The sequence below is a fragment of the Mus caroli genome, unplaced genomic scaffold, assembly GCF_978045245.1.
Source record: "Mus caroli unplaced genomic scaffold, Mus_caroli_1 scaffold_17, whole genome shotgun sequence".
In the NCBI taxonomy this organism is placed as follows: domain Eukaryota; kingdom Metazoa; phylum Chordata; class Mammalia; order Rodentia; family Muridae; genus Mus; species Mus caroli.
Genome location: NW_028227272.1, coordinates 5,330,444 through 5,346,852, shown reverse-complemented (window position 1 = coordinate 5,346,852; position 16,409 = coordinate 5,330,444). Strand labels below are relative to the sequence as shown.

Below are 16,409 nucleotides of genomic sequence, written 5' to 3'. Positions count from 1 at the left end.
TTGGGAAGGGGGAAGGGGGAAGGGGGAAGGGGCAGGTTTCTGGTGAATCAGGTGCCTTTGGGACCTGGTAGGAGGAAGTTCCTTGATGGGAAACCTTCAGGCCAAGATGTTCTAGTTTTGTTGATTTGTTTGAGTCCTGGTTGGCTTGGCCATGCCGCCTCCAATTCGAAGAGATCCTACTGCCTCTGCTTCTGCTTCCGCCTCCCAAATTCTGGGATTAAAAAGGCATGTACTAACACACCGGGCTCCCCCGCCCCACCCCCCAAGTCAGTTGGCGCTTAGGCCTTAAATCAATCAGATTTTCCCTCTTCAAATTTCTTGTATTGAAAAGTTCGTTTTTTAAAAAAATATTTGACTCCCAAAACTAAGAAAGGAGGATCAGGTGTCCATCAAGCACCATGAAAAGTTCCAGGCCAGCCTGGACTACCCGAGAGACTCTTTCCCAGTGGACGATCGTGGCCAACCTGGTCTCCTAGAGAGGAAGTAAATGAATGCTGGGATAGGTGAGAGCCGAGGGACTACACTTTGCCTTATTGGATCTAGGGTGCAAAAGAGTTAAGTTTCCCACGTATTTGCCCGGGTGAGAATCCCGGGGCCGGTTACGGGCCCGTAAAACGGCGCCGCGCCTTGGGCTCCTTGTCAGGCCCAGTTCCCGCGAGCACCCCTACCCTCAGCCGGAGCCCCGCGGCCCTGGGCTGCGCTCCGCTGCCTCACAGAGGAGACCCCCGCGCCCCGCTCCAGCAGGGCGGGCGGACGGGTTGGCGGCCGCGCGGGGTGGGTGCTCCTCGGTGGCGGCGGGCGGGCCGCTCCCTGCTCCGCCTCCCGCTCCGCCTCCCGCTCCGCCCGCCGCCCGCCCTCGTCTCGTTCGCCCCGCTCTCGCCCCCCATGCGGATGTGACATTTCACGCCGCCGCCATTTTGAGAGCGAGCTGAGCCGAGCCGAGCCGCCGGGCACCGCGTCCGCTGCCGGAGCCCCGACGACGACGCCGAGGAGGCGGAGGCCTCAGCGCCCCGAGCGCGGCCAGCCGGTCACCCGCCCGCGCAGCCTCAGCGGTCGCCGCCGCAGCCCACACCCGGGCCCGCAGGCTCGCCGCGGCCCGCCCGGCCTCCAGCCTTCCGCGCCCGGTCCGAGGCGGGGCTGACTACGCGGCCCCCGCCCGGCCGCCCTCCGCCCCCGGCCGGCCCGCGGCCCCGCAGCCCCGGCCCCGGCGGCGGGAGGCGGGCCCTGCGGCGGCGGCGGCGGCGGCGGCAGCGGCGGCCGCAGCGAGCGAGGAGGCCGTCCGGCTCGGCCCGCCGGCCGCCCGCCCGCCTCGGCGCCGAGATTGGGCGAATCGCGAGCAAGTACGTGCGCGTCTCCCTGCCGCCGCCGCCGCCGCCGCCGCCCGCCGCGGGCCGCCCCGGGGCCGCCGCCGCCGACGACGCGCGGGAGGAAGAGGAGGAGGCCGCCCCGCCGCCGCCGCCGCCGCCGCCTCGGCTAGCAGCCGCCCGCCCGCCGGGCCCGCAGCCCGGGCCTCCGGCCGCAGGCGAGGCCCAGGCCGCGGCCGACATGAACCACCAACAGCAGCAGCAGCAGCAGCAGAAAGCGGGCGAGCAGCAGCTGAGCGAGCCCGAGGACATGGAGATGGAAGGTGAGGCCCGCAGCGGGGCCGGCGCTTTCATTGTGGTCCGGGCGGCCGCGGGAGCCACGCGAGGGCCTCGCCATCTTTAACCAGGCCGGGCTCCCGCTCGGCCGGGCTCGGCCCGGCGCTCTTGCGGGGCCGGGGCTGCACAGTCATGCGGCCCGGCGGGGGGTGGCCCCGGACCCCCGAGTTCGCGCATTGTGCAGCGCACGGGCTGCTGGGCACAAAGCGCCGGAGTCGTAAATTAGGATCGAGGTGTGTTGGCTCCGGGCACCCAGGTTGGGAGGCGGGCCCCGGGGACCGTCCTCTTTCCGGGGTGTGTGGCTCTGGCCTGGCTGGTTGGGCCTGCTCCCCGGCCGCTGAGCTCTTGGGATGGGGGTGGGAGCGGGTGCGCAGGTTCCCCTGCACCTGCTTCTGAACGCGCCCCCGGAGAGCCTCCCCCCAATAACTTCCGAGCGCTCTGCCGGGCGTCGCGCTTAATTGCGGAGACACCTGCAAGGCGCGCAGCTGCCCTCAGCCTTTGGACTTGCTGGGAAAGTACTCAGGTTCGCCTAGTTTATAAGTTACCTGGGCTTCTGGAGGAGTTTGGGTACCTGGTTGTAGGTGGTGCGGTCCACGTCCGGCTAAAAAGTGTGCTTGAAACTATGGAGTTCCGCCACACATGGCTGCCTACAGCGGAATCAGATTAGGTTCTGGAGGTAACTACGTTTTCTACCCGAGCCGCAGGAGTTTATCTTGGTACTGGATTTTATACTGTTTGTAGAGCTTCGCTATCAAGGTTTGCTGTGAAAGCGCAGTCGAAGGAAGGGACTCTGGCTTCGGGATCTCGTGGTGGGTTGGTCATTTTCTTTTCTTTTGACTTGGTACTTAAAGTAAGTGAAGGCAGTATGTGCTCACTTACCTGCCCTAAAGGGGTCAGACAGGCAGGAATCCCAGTGAGGGGCACTGAATGGACCGTTCAGCAAGGGATAGTGGCTTTCATAAATGAATGGAGGTTCCTAGGAAGTTGGGGTAAAACTGTATTTGTTCTGTATGGTGTAGCATGCTCTAGGATAGGAATACTGACCCTTGACCCCCTGTGAATTACTTGATGGTGATCAGTGGAATCAAACAATTGTCTGACCTTGCAGCAGAGGGAAAAAGGCCCTAGGGGGCTTGGGGAAGGTGGGAAGCTAAGTTCATGCCAAGGACTAGGCTGTTTCTCTTGGCCTCAGCAAATCAATAATTTCAGAGTGTCTGGCAAGTGTGATTAAACCAAATAGCTGATGGAACTCATCATTGGGAGATTAGTGTACTCCTTTTATGCTATAATTTCATGCACGTCTAAAGTGGAGAGTTGCTCGGAACCTGAACATCCGTTTCCCTTTCAAGTCTTCCTCACTGCTCCTCTAGGGCTTTGTGAGAATAAAATTGGACAGCACTGTATCATATTTCTGATACAGACTGTATCTGGAAAAATGTCCAGAGTTTTGCTAAGAGATTAGGGTGGTGGAAGATCTTCACAGGTTTTTCTACCCCATGATATCCTGAGCTTAGAAGATCTTCACAGGTTTTTTACCCATGATATCCTGGGCTTCATGCTTGCTTCCCAGAGTTTTCTCATGAAACTTTCATTTCCTATCAGAGTTAGTGTTTGAGTTTTAGTGTTTAATGGGTGTTGTGGCTTTCAGTTTTCTATTCTTGCTCTAATTCTGTAGAAAATGCAGTCTTTCAGGGCTGTGGCCATGTGAGCTAGTTAGTATAGTGCTTTGGTGTGGGCGCGTACACGTTAGGCAGTCTTATTTTAGTTTTGCACTCCGTAAATAGGGTACTGTGCTGTTGTCAATTAGGATCAGGAAGGGTTGATAACTTCTTCCCAAGTCCAGAATAGCCGAATTGAGAGTTAACAACTTCGGTAGGTCTCACAAGCCAGGAATGGGATCTAGAGGGGAGCTAATGGCTTGCACCATTATTTGCTTGGATTTGGTAGAACCAGCGGCTGGAGGGGGGTCAGAGTTATGACCAGCTTGGGAAGGAAGGCTTTTGTGAGGCGTATCCTGTCTGCCTGCCCTCTAGGGCAGGGTGGTTTCGATGGAGAGGGAGGCTGGGAGACTGGTTCTGTTGGTTGTAATTTCCCCTCCCATCGGTAGTCAGGGCTAGTATGCTAGTATGCTGTCCTGCCTCGCTCTGTCGGAGTTACATTTGTTCTTGAGTGACCACACAGTGCTCATACATGCACTAGAGAATTGGTTATTTTAAGTTGTTATGAGTGCTGAGGAAAATTAGGAAGGGAAAAATACGGGGGGAGAGAAAATGAGGGACAGTTTACTGGTGGTGTAACCACAGCCTGCTGTCTGTAAGGCTGGGAAAGCAATTGTCTTGCTTCTTGCTGGGAGGTAGAGGCAGAGTATATCTGACTAGGGGTGAATTTATTCGGCATTTCATTTATTGTCTAGCTTCACTGGCCTGTTATCTGAAGAGGTGGCTTACACATAAGACTGGTAACAGTCTGGTCTGTCTGTAGGTTCTGTTGAAGACACACAAGCTTTGCTGTGTGCTTTGCTTGTACCCCATAGTAATCTCCCTAACAGGAGAATGTGCTGTTCTCTGGGTGACACTTCTGCATGCGAGCACTGTTTCTTTCAGAATGCAGTATCTGAGAGCTGAGTAAGTGGACAGACTTGCTGTCAGGAGCAAATCGTGCGACCACTGCAGCTTAGGTAGGCTTTGGTTTGTGGAAGAAATCTTTTTTTTTTTTTTTAAGTTTTATTTATTTTTATTTTCTTTTTCTTTTAATTTTTTTTATTTTTATTTTCTCTGCATTGGTGTTTTGCCTGTATGTATGTCTGTGTGAGAGTTCCAGATCCCTTGGAACTGGACAGTTGTGAGCCATCCATGTAGGTGCTGGGAATTGAACCCTGCTCCTCCAGAAGAGCAGCCAGCTTTCTTATCCTTCTGAGCCATTTCTCCAGTCCCAGTGGAAGAATTCTTGCTGTGAGCATCACCTCAGAGAACCCAGTAGAAGAGAAATCAGTCCTGGCCCAGAAATGTGTCCCTTTGATGCTAACCAGTCGGGTCTGCTTGCTGCAGAGTTGCTCTTTTCAGCCCGTGATGCTCCCAGTCTGTGGTGCTCCCGGTCTGTGGTGCTCTCAGTCTGTGTGCTCAGCCTTTCTGCCCACAGTCCAGGGATAAGAACACCGATAGGGGAGAAACTGCACCCTTCCCTTGCTTCCTCTGTTTTTCCTGTGGAGCTAGGAAACTAGGCAGGTCACTAGGTTAGTTCACAGTTGGCTAGTCCTATGGCAGCAAAGGCTAGAGGTTTACTGAGAATTTGTGTTTAGTTGCTGTGTGACCTCTGCCTGTTGTTTAAGCCATTGATGCCTCAGTTTCTACATCCTAGGAAAATCTGCCAAGGCTGTGCTGAAATCAGTGCCACCAGGCTTGTCAAGGACAGGCACAAGATAGAGCCATAGATGTGCGCTGAGTGTGGACAGACTTGAAGCTGAGGTGAGGAAACGAGGCATGCAGAAATGCCTGCTTGTAATTATACATTGGCAGAATGGGAGTAGGAGGTAACAGTATCAGTTTAGGTGTAGTTACTCCTGAACCCTCACTGGGTCAGTCATATTCTTTATGTAGTGTTGGGGACCAACCCCAGGTTTTCCTGCAAGGCACACAGTCTGACTGAGTTACACCCCCAGATTTCCCTATACCTGTTTTGAGCCAGGTTTTCTGCAGCTAAGACTGGTCTTGAGTAAGCTTCTGCTCTCTCTGCCTTTACCTCCCAAGTGCTTGAACTCCCGATTAATGACCAGTTAATCCTGGTATTGATGTCCTGTAATAGGGATATGCAATAGAAAACTAAATGGATGGCAGGACTGTCTACCTGGTGCCTGGAAACCCTTGTTCAGGAGGTCATTGGTACTGCCTTGAGGCAGGCTCGGATTGTAGTGCAGTCTGGGCTTGAGGATCCTGCACCCCTGGGTGCTGGGATTACTGCTGTGCACCAACACACAGCTGCTTTATTGTAGTGTTACTCCTAGTGATTGAATGCTACTGGGTGGCGGCAGGGAAACAGGTCACCAGACCTCTAGACTTCTTGCTGGGTTCCCATATTCTCTTATCAGGTTTTCCAGGCACTATCTTAAGTGGGACCCTTGTTGGGACTTTGGCAGTAGTGTGTGTTTTGTTTTCTTTCTCTCTCTCTCTCTCACTCTCTGGTTTTTCAAGACAGGGTTTCTCTATATAGCCCTGGCTATCCTGGAACTCACTCTGTAGACCAGGCTGGCCTCGAACTCAAAAATCTGCCTGCCTCTGCCTTCCAGGTGCTAGGATTGGAGGCATGCGCTACCGCTGCTCGGCTGGAATAGCTCTCCTTATGGTCTGTTACTGCCAAGCTGTCTACCTATGGGACTGTTAGACCTGCCCTATGAAAAGGAAGGGAAGTGACTCATAACACCAATCATAGCTGGGCAGGTGGCACCTGTTGTCCTATCTAGCACTTGGGAGGCAGAGGCAGAAGAATCACAAGTTCTGGGTAGTTATGGGCAAAGTATTGAAATTTCCATTTGGTCTCCCATAAAACACCAAGCAAGACCTCAAGCAATTTGCATGTCCGTGTTCCTAAAGAGCTTGGCAGGTCATCTGAGGTAAGGCCCTGGAAAGGAACCAGTGGATCCTTTGCTGTACCTGCCTTCATCCAGCCCTTTGCAGACCTGAATTGTTGGCTTGGAAAGTGACCATTTCAGGTGCCTCTGGATTTTGGGAGATAAGTTTTTTTTTTTTTTTTTTAAAGATTTATACATTTATTAATTATATGTGAACACAATGTAGCTGTCTTCAGACCCTCCAGAAGAGGGCTCAGATCTCGTTACTGATAGTTGGAAGCCACCATGTGGTTGCTGGGATTTGAACTCGAGGATGTTTGGAAGAGCAGGTGCTCTTAACCACTGAGCTGTCTCACCAGCCCTGGGACTACAGTTTTTTGTTTTTTGTTTTTTGTTTTTTTTAAGATTTATTTATTTATTATATGTAAGTACACTGTAGCTGTCTTCAGACACTCCAGAAGAGGGCGCCAGATCTCGTTACGGATGGTTGTGAGCCACCATGTGGTTGCTGGGATTTGAACTCTGGACCTTCGGAAGAGCAGTCGGGTGCTCTTACCCACTGAGCCATCTCACCAGCCCGGGACTACAGTTTTTAAGGAACTTAGTCTGGACAGAAGGCAGAAAGCTGGTAGCTGACAGGACACTCGTTATGAAAGAGGGTGGGAGAGCGCGTAAGCAGTTGTGATAGCTGCTGACCTTGTCATTGCTGTGTATTGGAAGTTCTATAGGGAAAAAGCCTTTTCTGCTCCTTCAGCACCTACCTTCTCTAGACCATCTGTAAGGTCTGCTGAAGGCTTTTGATGGCTCTGTTTGTCTCTCTCTCTTTTAAAGATTTATTTATTATATGTAAGTGCACTGTAGCTGTCTTCAGACACCCCAGAAGAGGGCATCAGATCTCATTAGGGATGATTGTGAGCCACCATGTGGTTGCTGGGATTTGAACTCAGGACCTTCAGAAGAACAGTTGGTGCTCCTAACTGTTGAGCCATCTCTCCAGCCCTTGATGTCTCTTTAAGTTTGCTTTTGTTACTGTTTGTAGTTTTTTTAGAAGAGTAATAACTGAGCTAGGGAATTGCTGCTTATTCCCCAAGTTGAATTCTGGACAGCAAGGTATGTAACAGGGTATGTTTTCACAGTGGCCGGTGTTAAATTTCACCTGCTTCATACTTGCTCTGAACCAATTTGGATTTGAGAAAGTTGGAAGAAGGCAGGTTTTCAGGCATCGTGTGTTGGCTATATGTGCATGGCCAGCAGGGAGTTAGACAGTTGACCTTGTTAGCCAGAAGCAGACCTGTGGCAGAGGTTGGGAATTGAAGCTTCTCACTGCAGTCATTTACAGAGTTTCTTAGGGCAGTACACTGCAAGGTATAGTACATAAGGTGATTGAGACTCAGAATAGACTAGCAGTGACCCAAACAGGAAGAGAAGAGGGATGCCCAGGAGAAGCCCTATCCTGGGAACAAGAGTGCTTGCACTAGAAGGAAGGGTGGACAGCAAGGTGTCTGTTCTCAGAGATGGGGCTGTGCACTTTTCCTGTGTTTTCTGAATTGAATTCTTAGTTCTTGCTCAACCCCTGAGGAGGTGAGGGGTGGAGATCACTGCTGAGACAGAGTTGTTGGTAGGTGCCCAGATGTCCTGTCAAACAACTCATGCTGTCAACTGACAGCTGCTTCAAATCTATTGGTGTTTGGAACCTGGGAGCCAGTGGGTGTGTCCTAGTTTCAAGCTGATGGGTGGCCCTTCATTCTTTTGGGTGACTGAGAATGGAAATTTACGGAGGGGAGGAGAGTTGAGTGAATTTTAGGCTTGCTGCTGACTAGTAAAGCCTGGTCCTTAGTTCTGATCCCATACCAGTGCTAAGGATCCTTGACAGTCTTGACTGGGCAAGCAGAACTGTAGGCTAGGCATCAGCCCCAGAATATGCTCCCTGGGAGGGTCTGTTCCTGATGAGCTGACTGTTGCTTCCACAGAGCTGAATCACATCTACAGGGGGGTTTCTCCTGTGCGTCATTACACTGAGATGTCGCCACAGGGATTTGGGTAGGACTGACTCTTTCGAGACAGGGTTTCTTTCTCTGGATAGCCCTGGCTGTCCTGGAACTTACTTTGTAGACCAGGCTGGCCTCGAACTCAGAAATCCTCTTGCCTCTGCCTCCTGAGTGCCGGGTTTAAAGGCATGTGACACCGGCCCATGGCACCTTCAGAAAAGGTTAAGGAGGCATCACAAAGAAAGCACATGGTATTTCTCTGCCACTGTGGGCAGAACACCCCTACCATCTAACAACCCTCTAGAAATTGGCTGTGGGCCACTGCCTGGGCGCAAGTGTGTTTCATCAGTATCGCTTTGGGGAATACGTTACATTTGAAAACTCTTAATTGACCCCAGCAGTTTGTTTTAAAATGAAAACATGTAGCACTTGGCATGTGTCTGCCAGCCTAGGCAAGCACCTCTCTTCAGAGTGTAGGGTGGGGCCTGTGGAAGTCCGAACCTCTTCACTTGAGAGTGTTTGATTAAGCCAATGAAACTAGTGAAAACTTCCTAAATTCGTTTTGTTGTTGTGTTTTGCATCTGTTGTTTTTCCTTCTGGCTATTATGTGGCCCTTGTATGAAGGGCCTCAACAGTCTGGCCTCAAACTCAGAGACCTACCTGCCTCTGCTTATTACTGGGATTAAAGGTGTATGCCACTATGCCTGGCTGTTTTGTATTTTCAAAAAATATTAGTATGTGTGTGAGTATGCATATTGTGGCGCCCATGTGGAGGTCAGAGGACAGATTGATGGAGTTGGTTCTCCTTGTGTTTACGTGAATGGAACTTGGGATGCCACGCTTGGATATGGCACCTGCCTTTATGCACTGAGTCATCTTGCAGGCCCTGGTTTAACTGTTTTAAGATGCTTTTGTGGGTGCATCCTGTTTGGGGTCATGCATGTCACAGTGCTCATGCTTTGCCCTTCAGTGCTGAGATTACACATGTGTACCCTACACCACAGTCTTATAGTGAGTGTCCATCTTTCCCCTGTGCTTCTAAGAACTGAAGGTACAGGGAGATGAGCTTAGACCCTGTCCTTGAGGATGATGCACTCAGGTAGCCTGTGAAGTCAGTCTCTGCAGTCTCTTAGCTGTCCCTACTCTTGCTGCTGCTAATGAGAACAAACTTGGTTTTACACTTTAAATTTTGAAACAAGGTCTTGTTATCTAGACCAGGCAAGCCTTGAACTTATAGCACTAATCTGGGACAATTAGTCCCACAGTATCCAGTTTCCATTTTTATATTGTGACAAAGGGTCTGTGGTTTAAGGATTTAAAAGACCCCTAAGCATCCAACCACTCACATAGCAGCTATGCAAGGCATCTTTATGGTGATGGAAATTGGAGATTTTTCAAATGTTGGTAACCCTATTGTACCAAAATTAAGGGAACACAGATACAGAACACATTATCAGCACAGCTTTAGTGCACTGTTCCCTTAATCAATTTGGTGGGATTGAATTCTTGCTTAGGTGTTTCCAATAACACTGAAGTTACAGTAAATGTTGGGAAATACCATTCTATCCCAGAAAAATTGAATGAATAAAAACAGTGAAAATTTATCTATAAATGGTTCTCTTACCAGTACCCACTGTGTACGGCAGGGCATATCAGAATGTAACAGGTCAAGGATATTTTAGTTTTCTAGTGCTGTGGATAATACTGTATAGAAACAATGCAGCACAATGATCTATTAAAGTCCTCGTTTATTAGCAAGTTAAGCAAACATAAGATTACATTTCAGCCATTGTGTGTGAGTGAGTGTGTGTATGTGTGTGAGTGAGAGAGAGATTGAGAGATTGACCGACTGATCGACCGACCAGAGTTCAGAGCAAGTTCTGGAAAACAATGGATCAGGGGAGGCTTCACAAAAGAGTCTAAAGGGCTAGTGTGCCCAGAGGTGGGAGGCATTTGATATTTCCCAATCTCTCACTAGGGCTTACAAGTTCATAGTAAGCAAAGTAGTGTTTCCACCCTCTCAGAGATGTCCCTTTTAATCTTCTGAGCCAGTAAACTTGTCAAAATCTCTTCTGCAAATAAAATGAAAATCACCATCCTACATTGTTCACTGGGCTTAGTTTAATTGCCAGGGTCCTTGACATACAGAAGGGGAGGTGGAACCGAGATGACCTATTCGAGAATGTCAGCAGCCCTCCTAGCTTTAAGATCTTGACTGTGGGTGCCTTCAGGAAATTGGAAAGAGCCTGGACATGGGAACATTGGCCAGGCACACCTTGACTAAAGCCAGGACCAGTAAGGCCACTTCAGACTTCTGACCTCTAGAAGTTTGGCCAGTTGGTTCCAGCAGAAAGGGAGTTGACAAGATCTGAGATGGATCCAAGGCAGTACATGGATGCAATGCTCCGAGTCCCGTAGGAAACCTTATGAAGTTTCACTGACAACATGTGGTGGGCAGGTGGGATACCAGGGAATAATGATAGGGGTGGGAGGTCACTCCTGTAGCTCTGAAAAAGTAGGTGCTTTGGTTTTTTGTTATGTGGTGAATCAGAGAAAACAGAGCTGAGGGTCTAGGGAGAGAGATGGTTCAGTCACTATTTGTCCCCAAAGCACAAGGATCTGTGTTCATATCCCCAGTACCCATATTAAAAGTCCAGCTGCAGCTGGGTCATCCCAATGCAGAGGTAGTGGAAATAGGAACTTCCAGGCCAGTCAGTTTTGCTGAATTGGCAAGCTCTGTGTTCTGCAAGAGACTCAGATCCTATCTCAACTAAAATGGGGACAGTGAGAATGGCCCATGGGAGGGGATGAGGTACAGGCACCTACTTTCCAGTTTCATCTCCTTGAATTGGATTAGAAACCAAGTTAAAGTAGATGGAGAGAGCACACTCCAGCGGTGCCTTCTAATTCCATGCCATGTACCATGTGCACATACAAAATAAAAAGACTACACAGTGGGTACCGATAAGACAGTATTGACCTCTGGCCTCCACATGCATATCTGTGTGTTCATTCACATCTGCCTACACTGCATACATCAAACAACAAAACCCAGGACTGAGCAAGTAAAGAATGTACCTTACAGCTACAACAGGAGGTACTGCCTCAGAAGTATTTTTGTTTTGCTTTTGTTTAAACGACAACAAAGCCCCCCAAACTGGCTGTTTTGATGACTCAGTCACCAAGCAAGATCCTACATGGTGGAAGGAGAGAATGATTTCTGCCCTTGGGTGTTACCAACTGTGGCCCTACCTCAAACACATGCATGAGTAAATGTTAGAGAACAAATGAATTCACAGCACATATGTGAAGTTCACATGACAACTCTAGGGAGTTCTGTGTGTGTGAAGCCCCTTTCCCCTTCAGAAAGGGAACTCACTGTGTAGGCTGATGGGCGTTGGAAGGTCTGCCTTTGCCTCCCTAGTGCTGTTAGTAAAGGTGTGCACACCACACCCGGAGGTGGGCTCTGAGTTCAGCCAACTTGCTCTGTCCAGGCTAGCTGACCTGGGAGATTGTGGGAATTATTTGTATCTTCCCATCTCTGTGGGAGCACCATGCTTACAGGTGGGCTTTTGGGAACCGAGCTTTATTACCCACTCAGCCAGCTCTTCTCCAGCAACTTGTCTTCCTTCCTTCTGTCTGTCCATCCTTCCTTCCTTCCTCCCCCCCCTCTTTTTTTTTTTAATTTATTTATTTTATATGAGTACACGGTAGCTGTCTTCAGACACACTAGAAGAGGGCACTAGATCCCATTACAGATGGTTGTGAGCCACCATGTGGTTTCTGGGAGTTGAACTCAGGACCTCCAGAAGAGCAGTCAGCACTCTTAACCGCTGAGCCATCTCTCCAGCCCCTTGTTTTTTTTTAACCTACAAGTGTCCATTTGTTTTGTATTATTGATTTAAAGTGACTGTCCTCTTTTCATTGAGTTCTGCTTGCTGAATATCTATTGTCTGTCTATCCATCCTATCATCATCTGTCCTATCATCATCTGTTTATATTCTTACCATGTAACCCTATCCGTGCTGGTCTATCTATAGCTCAGCCCCTCCTGCTGGTTCTCTGCCTGTTTGGATCTCAGGAGTTGTTGAGCTTTTGTCAGAACCTGTGGTCCTGCTGCTCTGCATCTGGACTCCTTCCCTGAGTGAGAGGAGGGAGGCTTATGTTCTTTTTCCAAGGAGTTTTGCCTCATCTACTTATATGTACAAATGTTAGACCCAGCTGGGCAGTGGTGGCCATACCTTTAATCCCAGCACTTGGGAGGCAGAGGCAGGCAGATTTCTGAGTTCCAGGCCAGCCTGGTCTACAGAGTGAGTTCCAGGACAGCCAGGGCTACACAGAGAAACCCTGTCTTGAAAAACTAAAAAAAAGAAAAAAAAAGTTAGACTCAGCTTCTTTTTTTTTTTTTTTTCCAAAGTACATTTTTATATTTGAGGCTAGAGAGGTCACACACAAATGTTTTCAATATGCCTCTCTCTCTCTCTCTCTCTCTCTCTCTCTCTCTCTCTCTCTCTCTCTCTCTCTCTCTCTCTCACGGCTTTAATTACTTTTCTAATCCTGTGAAGAGATATTCTGACCAAGGCAATTTGTCAAAAAATGCATTTCATTTGGAACTGGCTTACAGATTCAGAGAGAGTTCATGGACATCATGGTGGGCAGTTTGGCAGCAGACAGGCAGGCATGGTACTAGAACAGTAAATGAGAGCTTACATCTGATCTCAAGCCCTGAGGAGAAGGAGAGAGAGAGACAGAGACAGAGACAAAGAGAGACAGAGAAAGAGAGACTGTTAACTGGAAATGATGTAGAATTTTGCAACCCCTGGTGCATATTTCCTCTGACAGGGCCACACTTCTGAATCCTTCCCAAGTAATTCCAGTAACTGGGCTTCAAATATACACACGCCAACGAAGGCAATTCTCTTTTAAACCACCATATCCACTAATTTTAATTTTTAAAAAGGTTTGTAAGTTTTGCATTATATGGATCAACTTTGACAGAAGAAGTTCATTGTCCCATCTTTTCAGAAAAAAGGACATTGTAAAAGTCATGAGATCCACTTATCCAGGTACCTATCTCCTCAGTTTGTCTCTGCTTCAGCTTCCGCCCTTTCCTGTTATTTCAAAGAAGGAAATCTTTAGAATAAAGGCCATCTTTCATATTAAGTTTGTCAGCTTTAGACTCAGCTTCTTATAGGCGTAGAAATAGTCATCAATTTGACTGGATTTCAGTTGAAATGTCTGTGTTTTTAAAGTGTACTCTTGAATTAGTGTGTTTATGTGGTATTATATGGGCATATGCCTATATAGATGTGTACCAGTGTTGAGTGCTAGTCCAGAGAGTTCTTGGGTGCATTTCTCTACCACTTTCTGTCTATTCCTTTGAGGCATCATCTCTCTGAACCCACTCTTGCATTTTTTCATGGAGGCTCAAAGCCATCAAGCCCCAGTGAGCCTTTTGTCTCCTCCCCCACAGGGCAACTGGGATTACAAAGTGTGTCCTTGTTTGTTTCCTGGATGCTGGGATCCAAACTCCTGTCATCACGGTTGCACAACAGGTGCTGTTCTTTTGGGTCTTTTCTTCAGTCCTTTTTGGTTGGCCTAAAGCTGCTTTCTCTATGTACCCAAGAGTGTTCTTGAACTCCTGATTGTTTTGTTGCCTCCTCCTGAGATCACAGGATTTCATCATCATTCATTGTTCACAAGATATTTTTTTTCTCTATTGTCATTTAGTGCTGAAATGTTTAATTTAGGAGACCATGTTTGCCATGTTGAAGCTTCCCATCTGTGAGTGCTATAAACCTCCTTGGTGATTTGACCTCAATGGCTAGTATTTATTCATGTGCTGTGTGGACAGCCAGTCTTGAGTTCACCATTGCTCTGTAAGCTCAACCTTTGTTATTGGCTTCCTTTCACTTTACATTGAAACTGGGCTTCTTTTGCTATAAAGCTCTCACAGTACATCAGCTCTTGAATGAAAGAAAGGAGGCTGGGTAAGGCTCCAAGGAGAGAAACCTGTCATAGTGGAAACTTGGGTGGCTAAAGATGAGGCACACATCCCATGATGAAAGTGTTAAAAAAGAAATTAATTTGGATTTCATGTTAGAGATTATTAAGTCTTAGTCAAATAAAAGAACGTAAAACCTTTGCTCATTTATTTTTATTTATTTACTTTCAGTTTTTTGAGACAGGGTTCTATCTGTAGCAGCCCCATTACAAATTTGTAGATCAGGCTGGCCTTGATTTATCTACTTCTGCCTTCTGAGTGCTGGGATCAAGGGTGTGTGCCACCATGTCTGGCTATAGATTTTGTAGCAACACCACTTTAAGCTTATCCTTGACTAGCTTACAAATAAATGGGATTAAGACTGTTTATTTTATTTGGCTTTGACAATTATTGGGGGGTAACCTCTAATCTACTTTTCTGACTGCTGGCCTGGCTACCTCCCCAGCAGTGTACCCCAGATGTTTGCTCTTTCTCCTGGTCCTGTGCTCATGGTCCATCTCCCCTCATGGTGGCTTCCTTTTCTCTTCTCCATGGACCTCCTTTACCTGGTCTCTCCTCCTTTCTCTTCACCCACAACCTTGGAACTCAAAAACCACCTATCTGTAAACCCTCTAGTAATTGGCTGTAGCCAGTTTTATCAGTAGTTTTAAATCAAGGAACAAGGTTTGCATAACAAAAGCTGCTGAATGTGAGAATTCACTCCTAGGCCTAGACCTTTCCTTCAGGTACAGAATTTAGCACCACAATACATAGCAACAGACCAAACCTCAATATTGTTGTTCGTTTATTTTTGAGAAAAGTTCTCACTGTGTAGCCTTGTCTGTCCTGGAACTTGCTTTGTTGACCAGACTGGCCTAGAACTTAGAGATCTCACCCTCTTCCTTCCAAGTGCAGGGATTAAAGGAGTGCATATCTGGCTGTAAGCTTTTTCTGAAGATTGTGTCTTCTGTGTAGCTCATTCATCCTCCTGCTTCAGCCCCAAGAGTATCTGTATTATAGTCCTTTTGTTGGAAAGTTTTGTTTTTGTTTTAAAGATTTATTTTATGTATGTGAGTATACTGTTGCTGTCTTCAGACACGCCAGAAGAGAATATCAGATCCCATTACAGATGGTTGTGAGCCACTATGTGGTTGCTGGGAATTGAACTCAGGTCAGTCAGTCAGTGCTTTTACCACTGGCCATCTCTTCCAGCCTCTTGGAAAGTTTTGTTACATCCTTTTCACTCTTAACTTCGCCCTTTAAGCTGGCCTATCTTTGAGTGACTTTGAATGGAAACTAGGTATGAAAGGAAAGATGATTCTCAGGTATTAGAGACCTTCTAGGACACAGATAGCTCTGGTAGTCTGCAGTGCTTGCTCCTGCCCTTCATATCGTTGTAGGGCTACCCAAGGAGGGTCTTGACTTAACTAATATTTTAGTTGTGCTTTTGGTATTGATGTTACTGTGTGTGTGTGTGTGTGTGTGTGTGTGTGTGTGTGTTGTTTGGGGGGGGTGGTTTTTTGAGACAGGGTTTCTCTGTGTAGCCCTGGCTTTCCTGGAACTCACTTTGTAGACCAGGCTGCCCTCAAACTCAGAAATCCGCCTCCCTCTGCCTCCTGAGTGCTGGGACTAAAGGCTTGCGCCACCACACCCGGCTTGCTTGTCTGTCTGTCTGTCTGTCTGTCTGTCTTCTGTGTCTCTCTCTCTCTCTCTTTTTTTTCCAGGTACATAGTTTTATAAGGCTACAAATTCACTTAAAAATACCCAAAGCTGGAGCCAGGAGGGTCAGAGGGAAGCTTCTGGCCCTCCAGAGGATTAATGCCTCGTCTCTGGAAGGACGGACAGCTTGTGTGCTCCTACCTGGCATGCTGTTCTCCTTGCCTAGCACTCCTGTGTACCTGTTCATGTATACTATGATTCCCTCGCCCCCATAGCAATTGGGGCCCACCACAGTTTTAGCAGACCTTAGTTCTGTGGAAGAGAATACAGGTGTATAGTCAGCAGCTCCTTGGTACTTTGCACTTCTCTGTTCCCATTGTGATGTTTTGACTAGAGTTTTGAAAACACATTAGAATAAGGATCTCCAGGGAACAGGTTTTTACATGATAAAGCTAAACTGAAAGCCCCAGTTTTATTTAAGGAGTACAGATTACAGTGTCTTTCCTTGGGGCTTCATTTTCATGTAACTAATTTAAATCAGGGTTCTTTTAGACCTTAAAGATGTTGTTCTGTAA

The 16,409-nt window shown here is 48.1% G+C and overlaps 1 protein-coding gene across 1 annotated transcript in view; it reads left to right on the top strand.

Annotated features, from left to right (window-relative positions):
• Nucleotides 1–1,380: 1,380 nt before the first annotated feature.
• Usp7 (ubiquitin specific peptidase 7) overlaps nucleotides 1,381–16,409 on the top strand; it is a 53,571-nt gene continuing 38,542 nt past the window's right edge. The window contains exon 1 of the mRNA XM_021185633.3: nucleotides 1,381–1,627. Within this exon, the coding sequence (XP_021041292.1) occupies nucleotides 1,546–1,627 (82 nt within the window). The 5' untranslated portion in view covers nucleotides 1,381–1,545. The remainder of the gene's footprint in view (nucleotides 1,628–16,409) is intronic.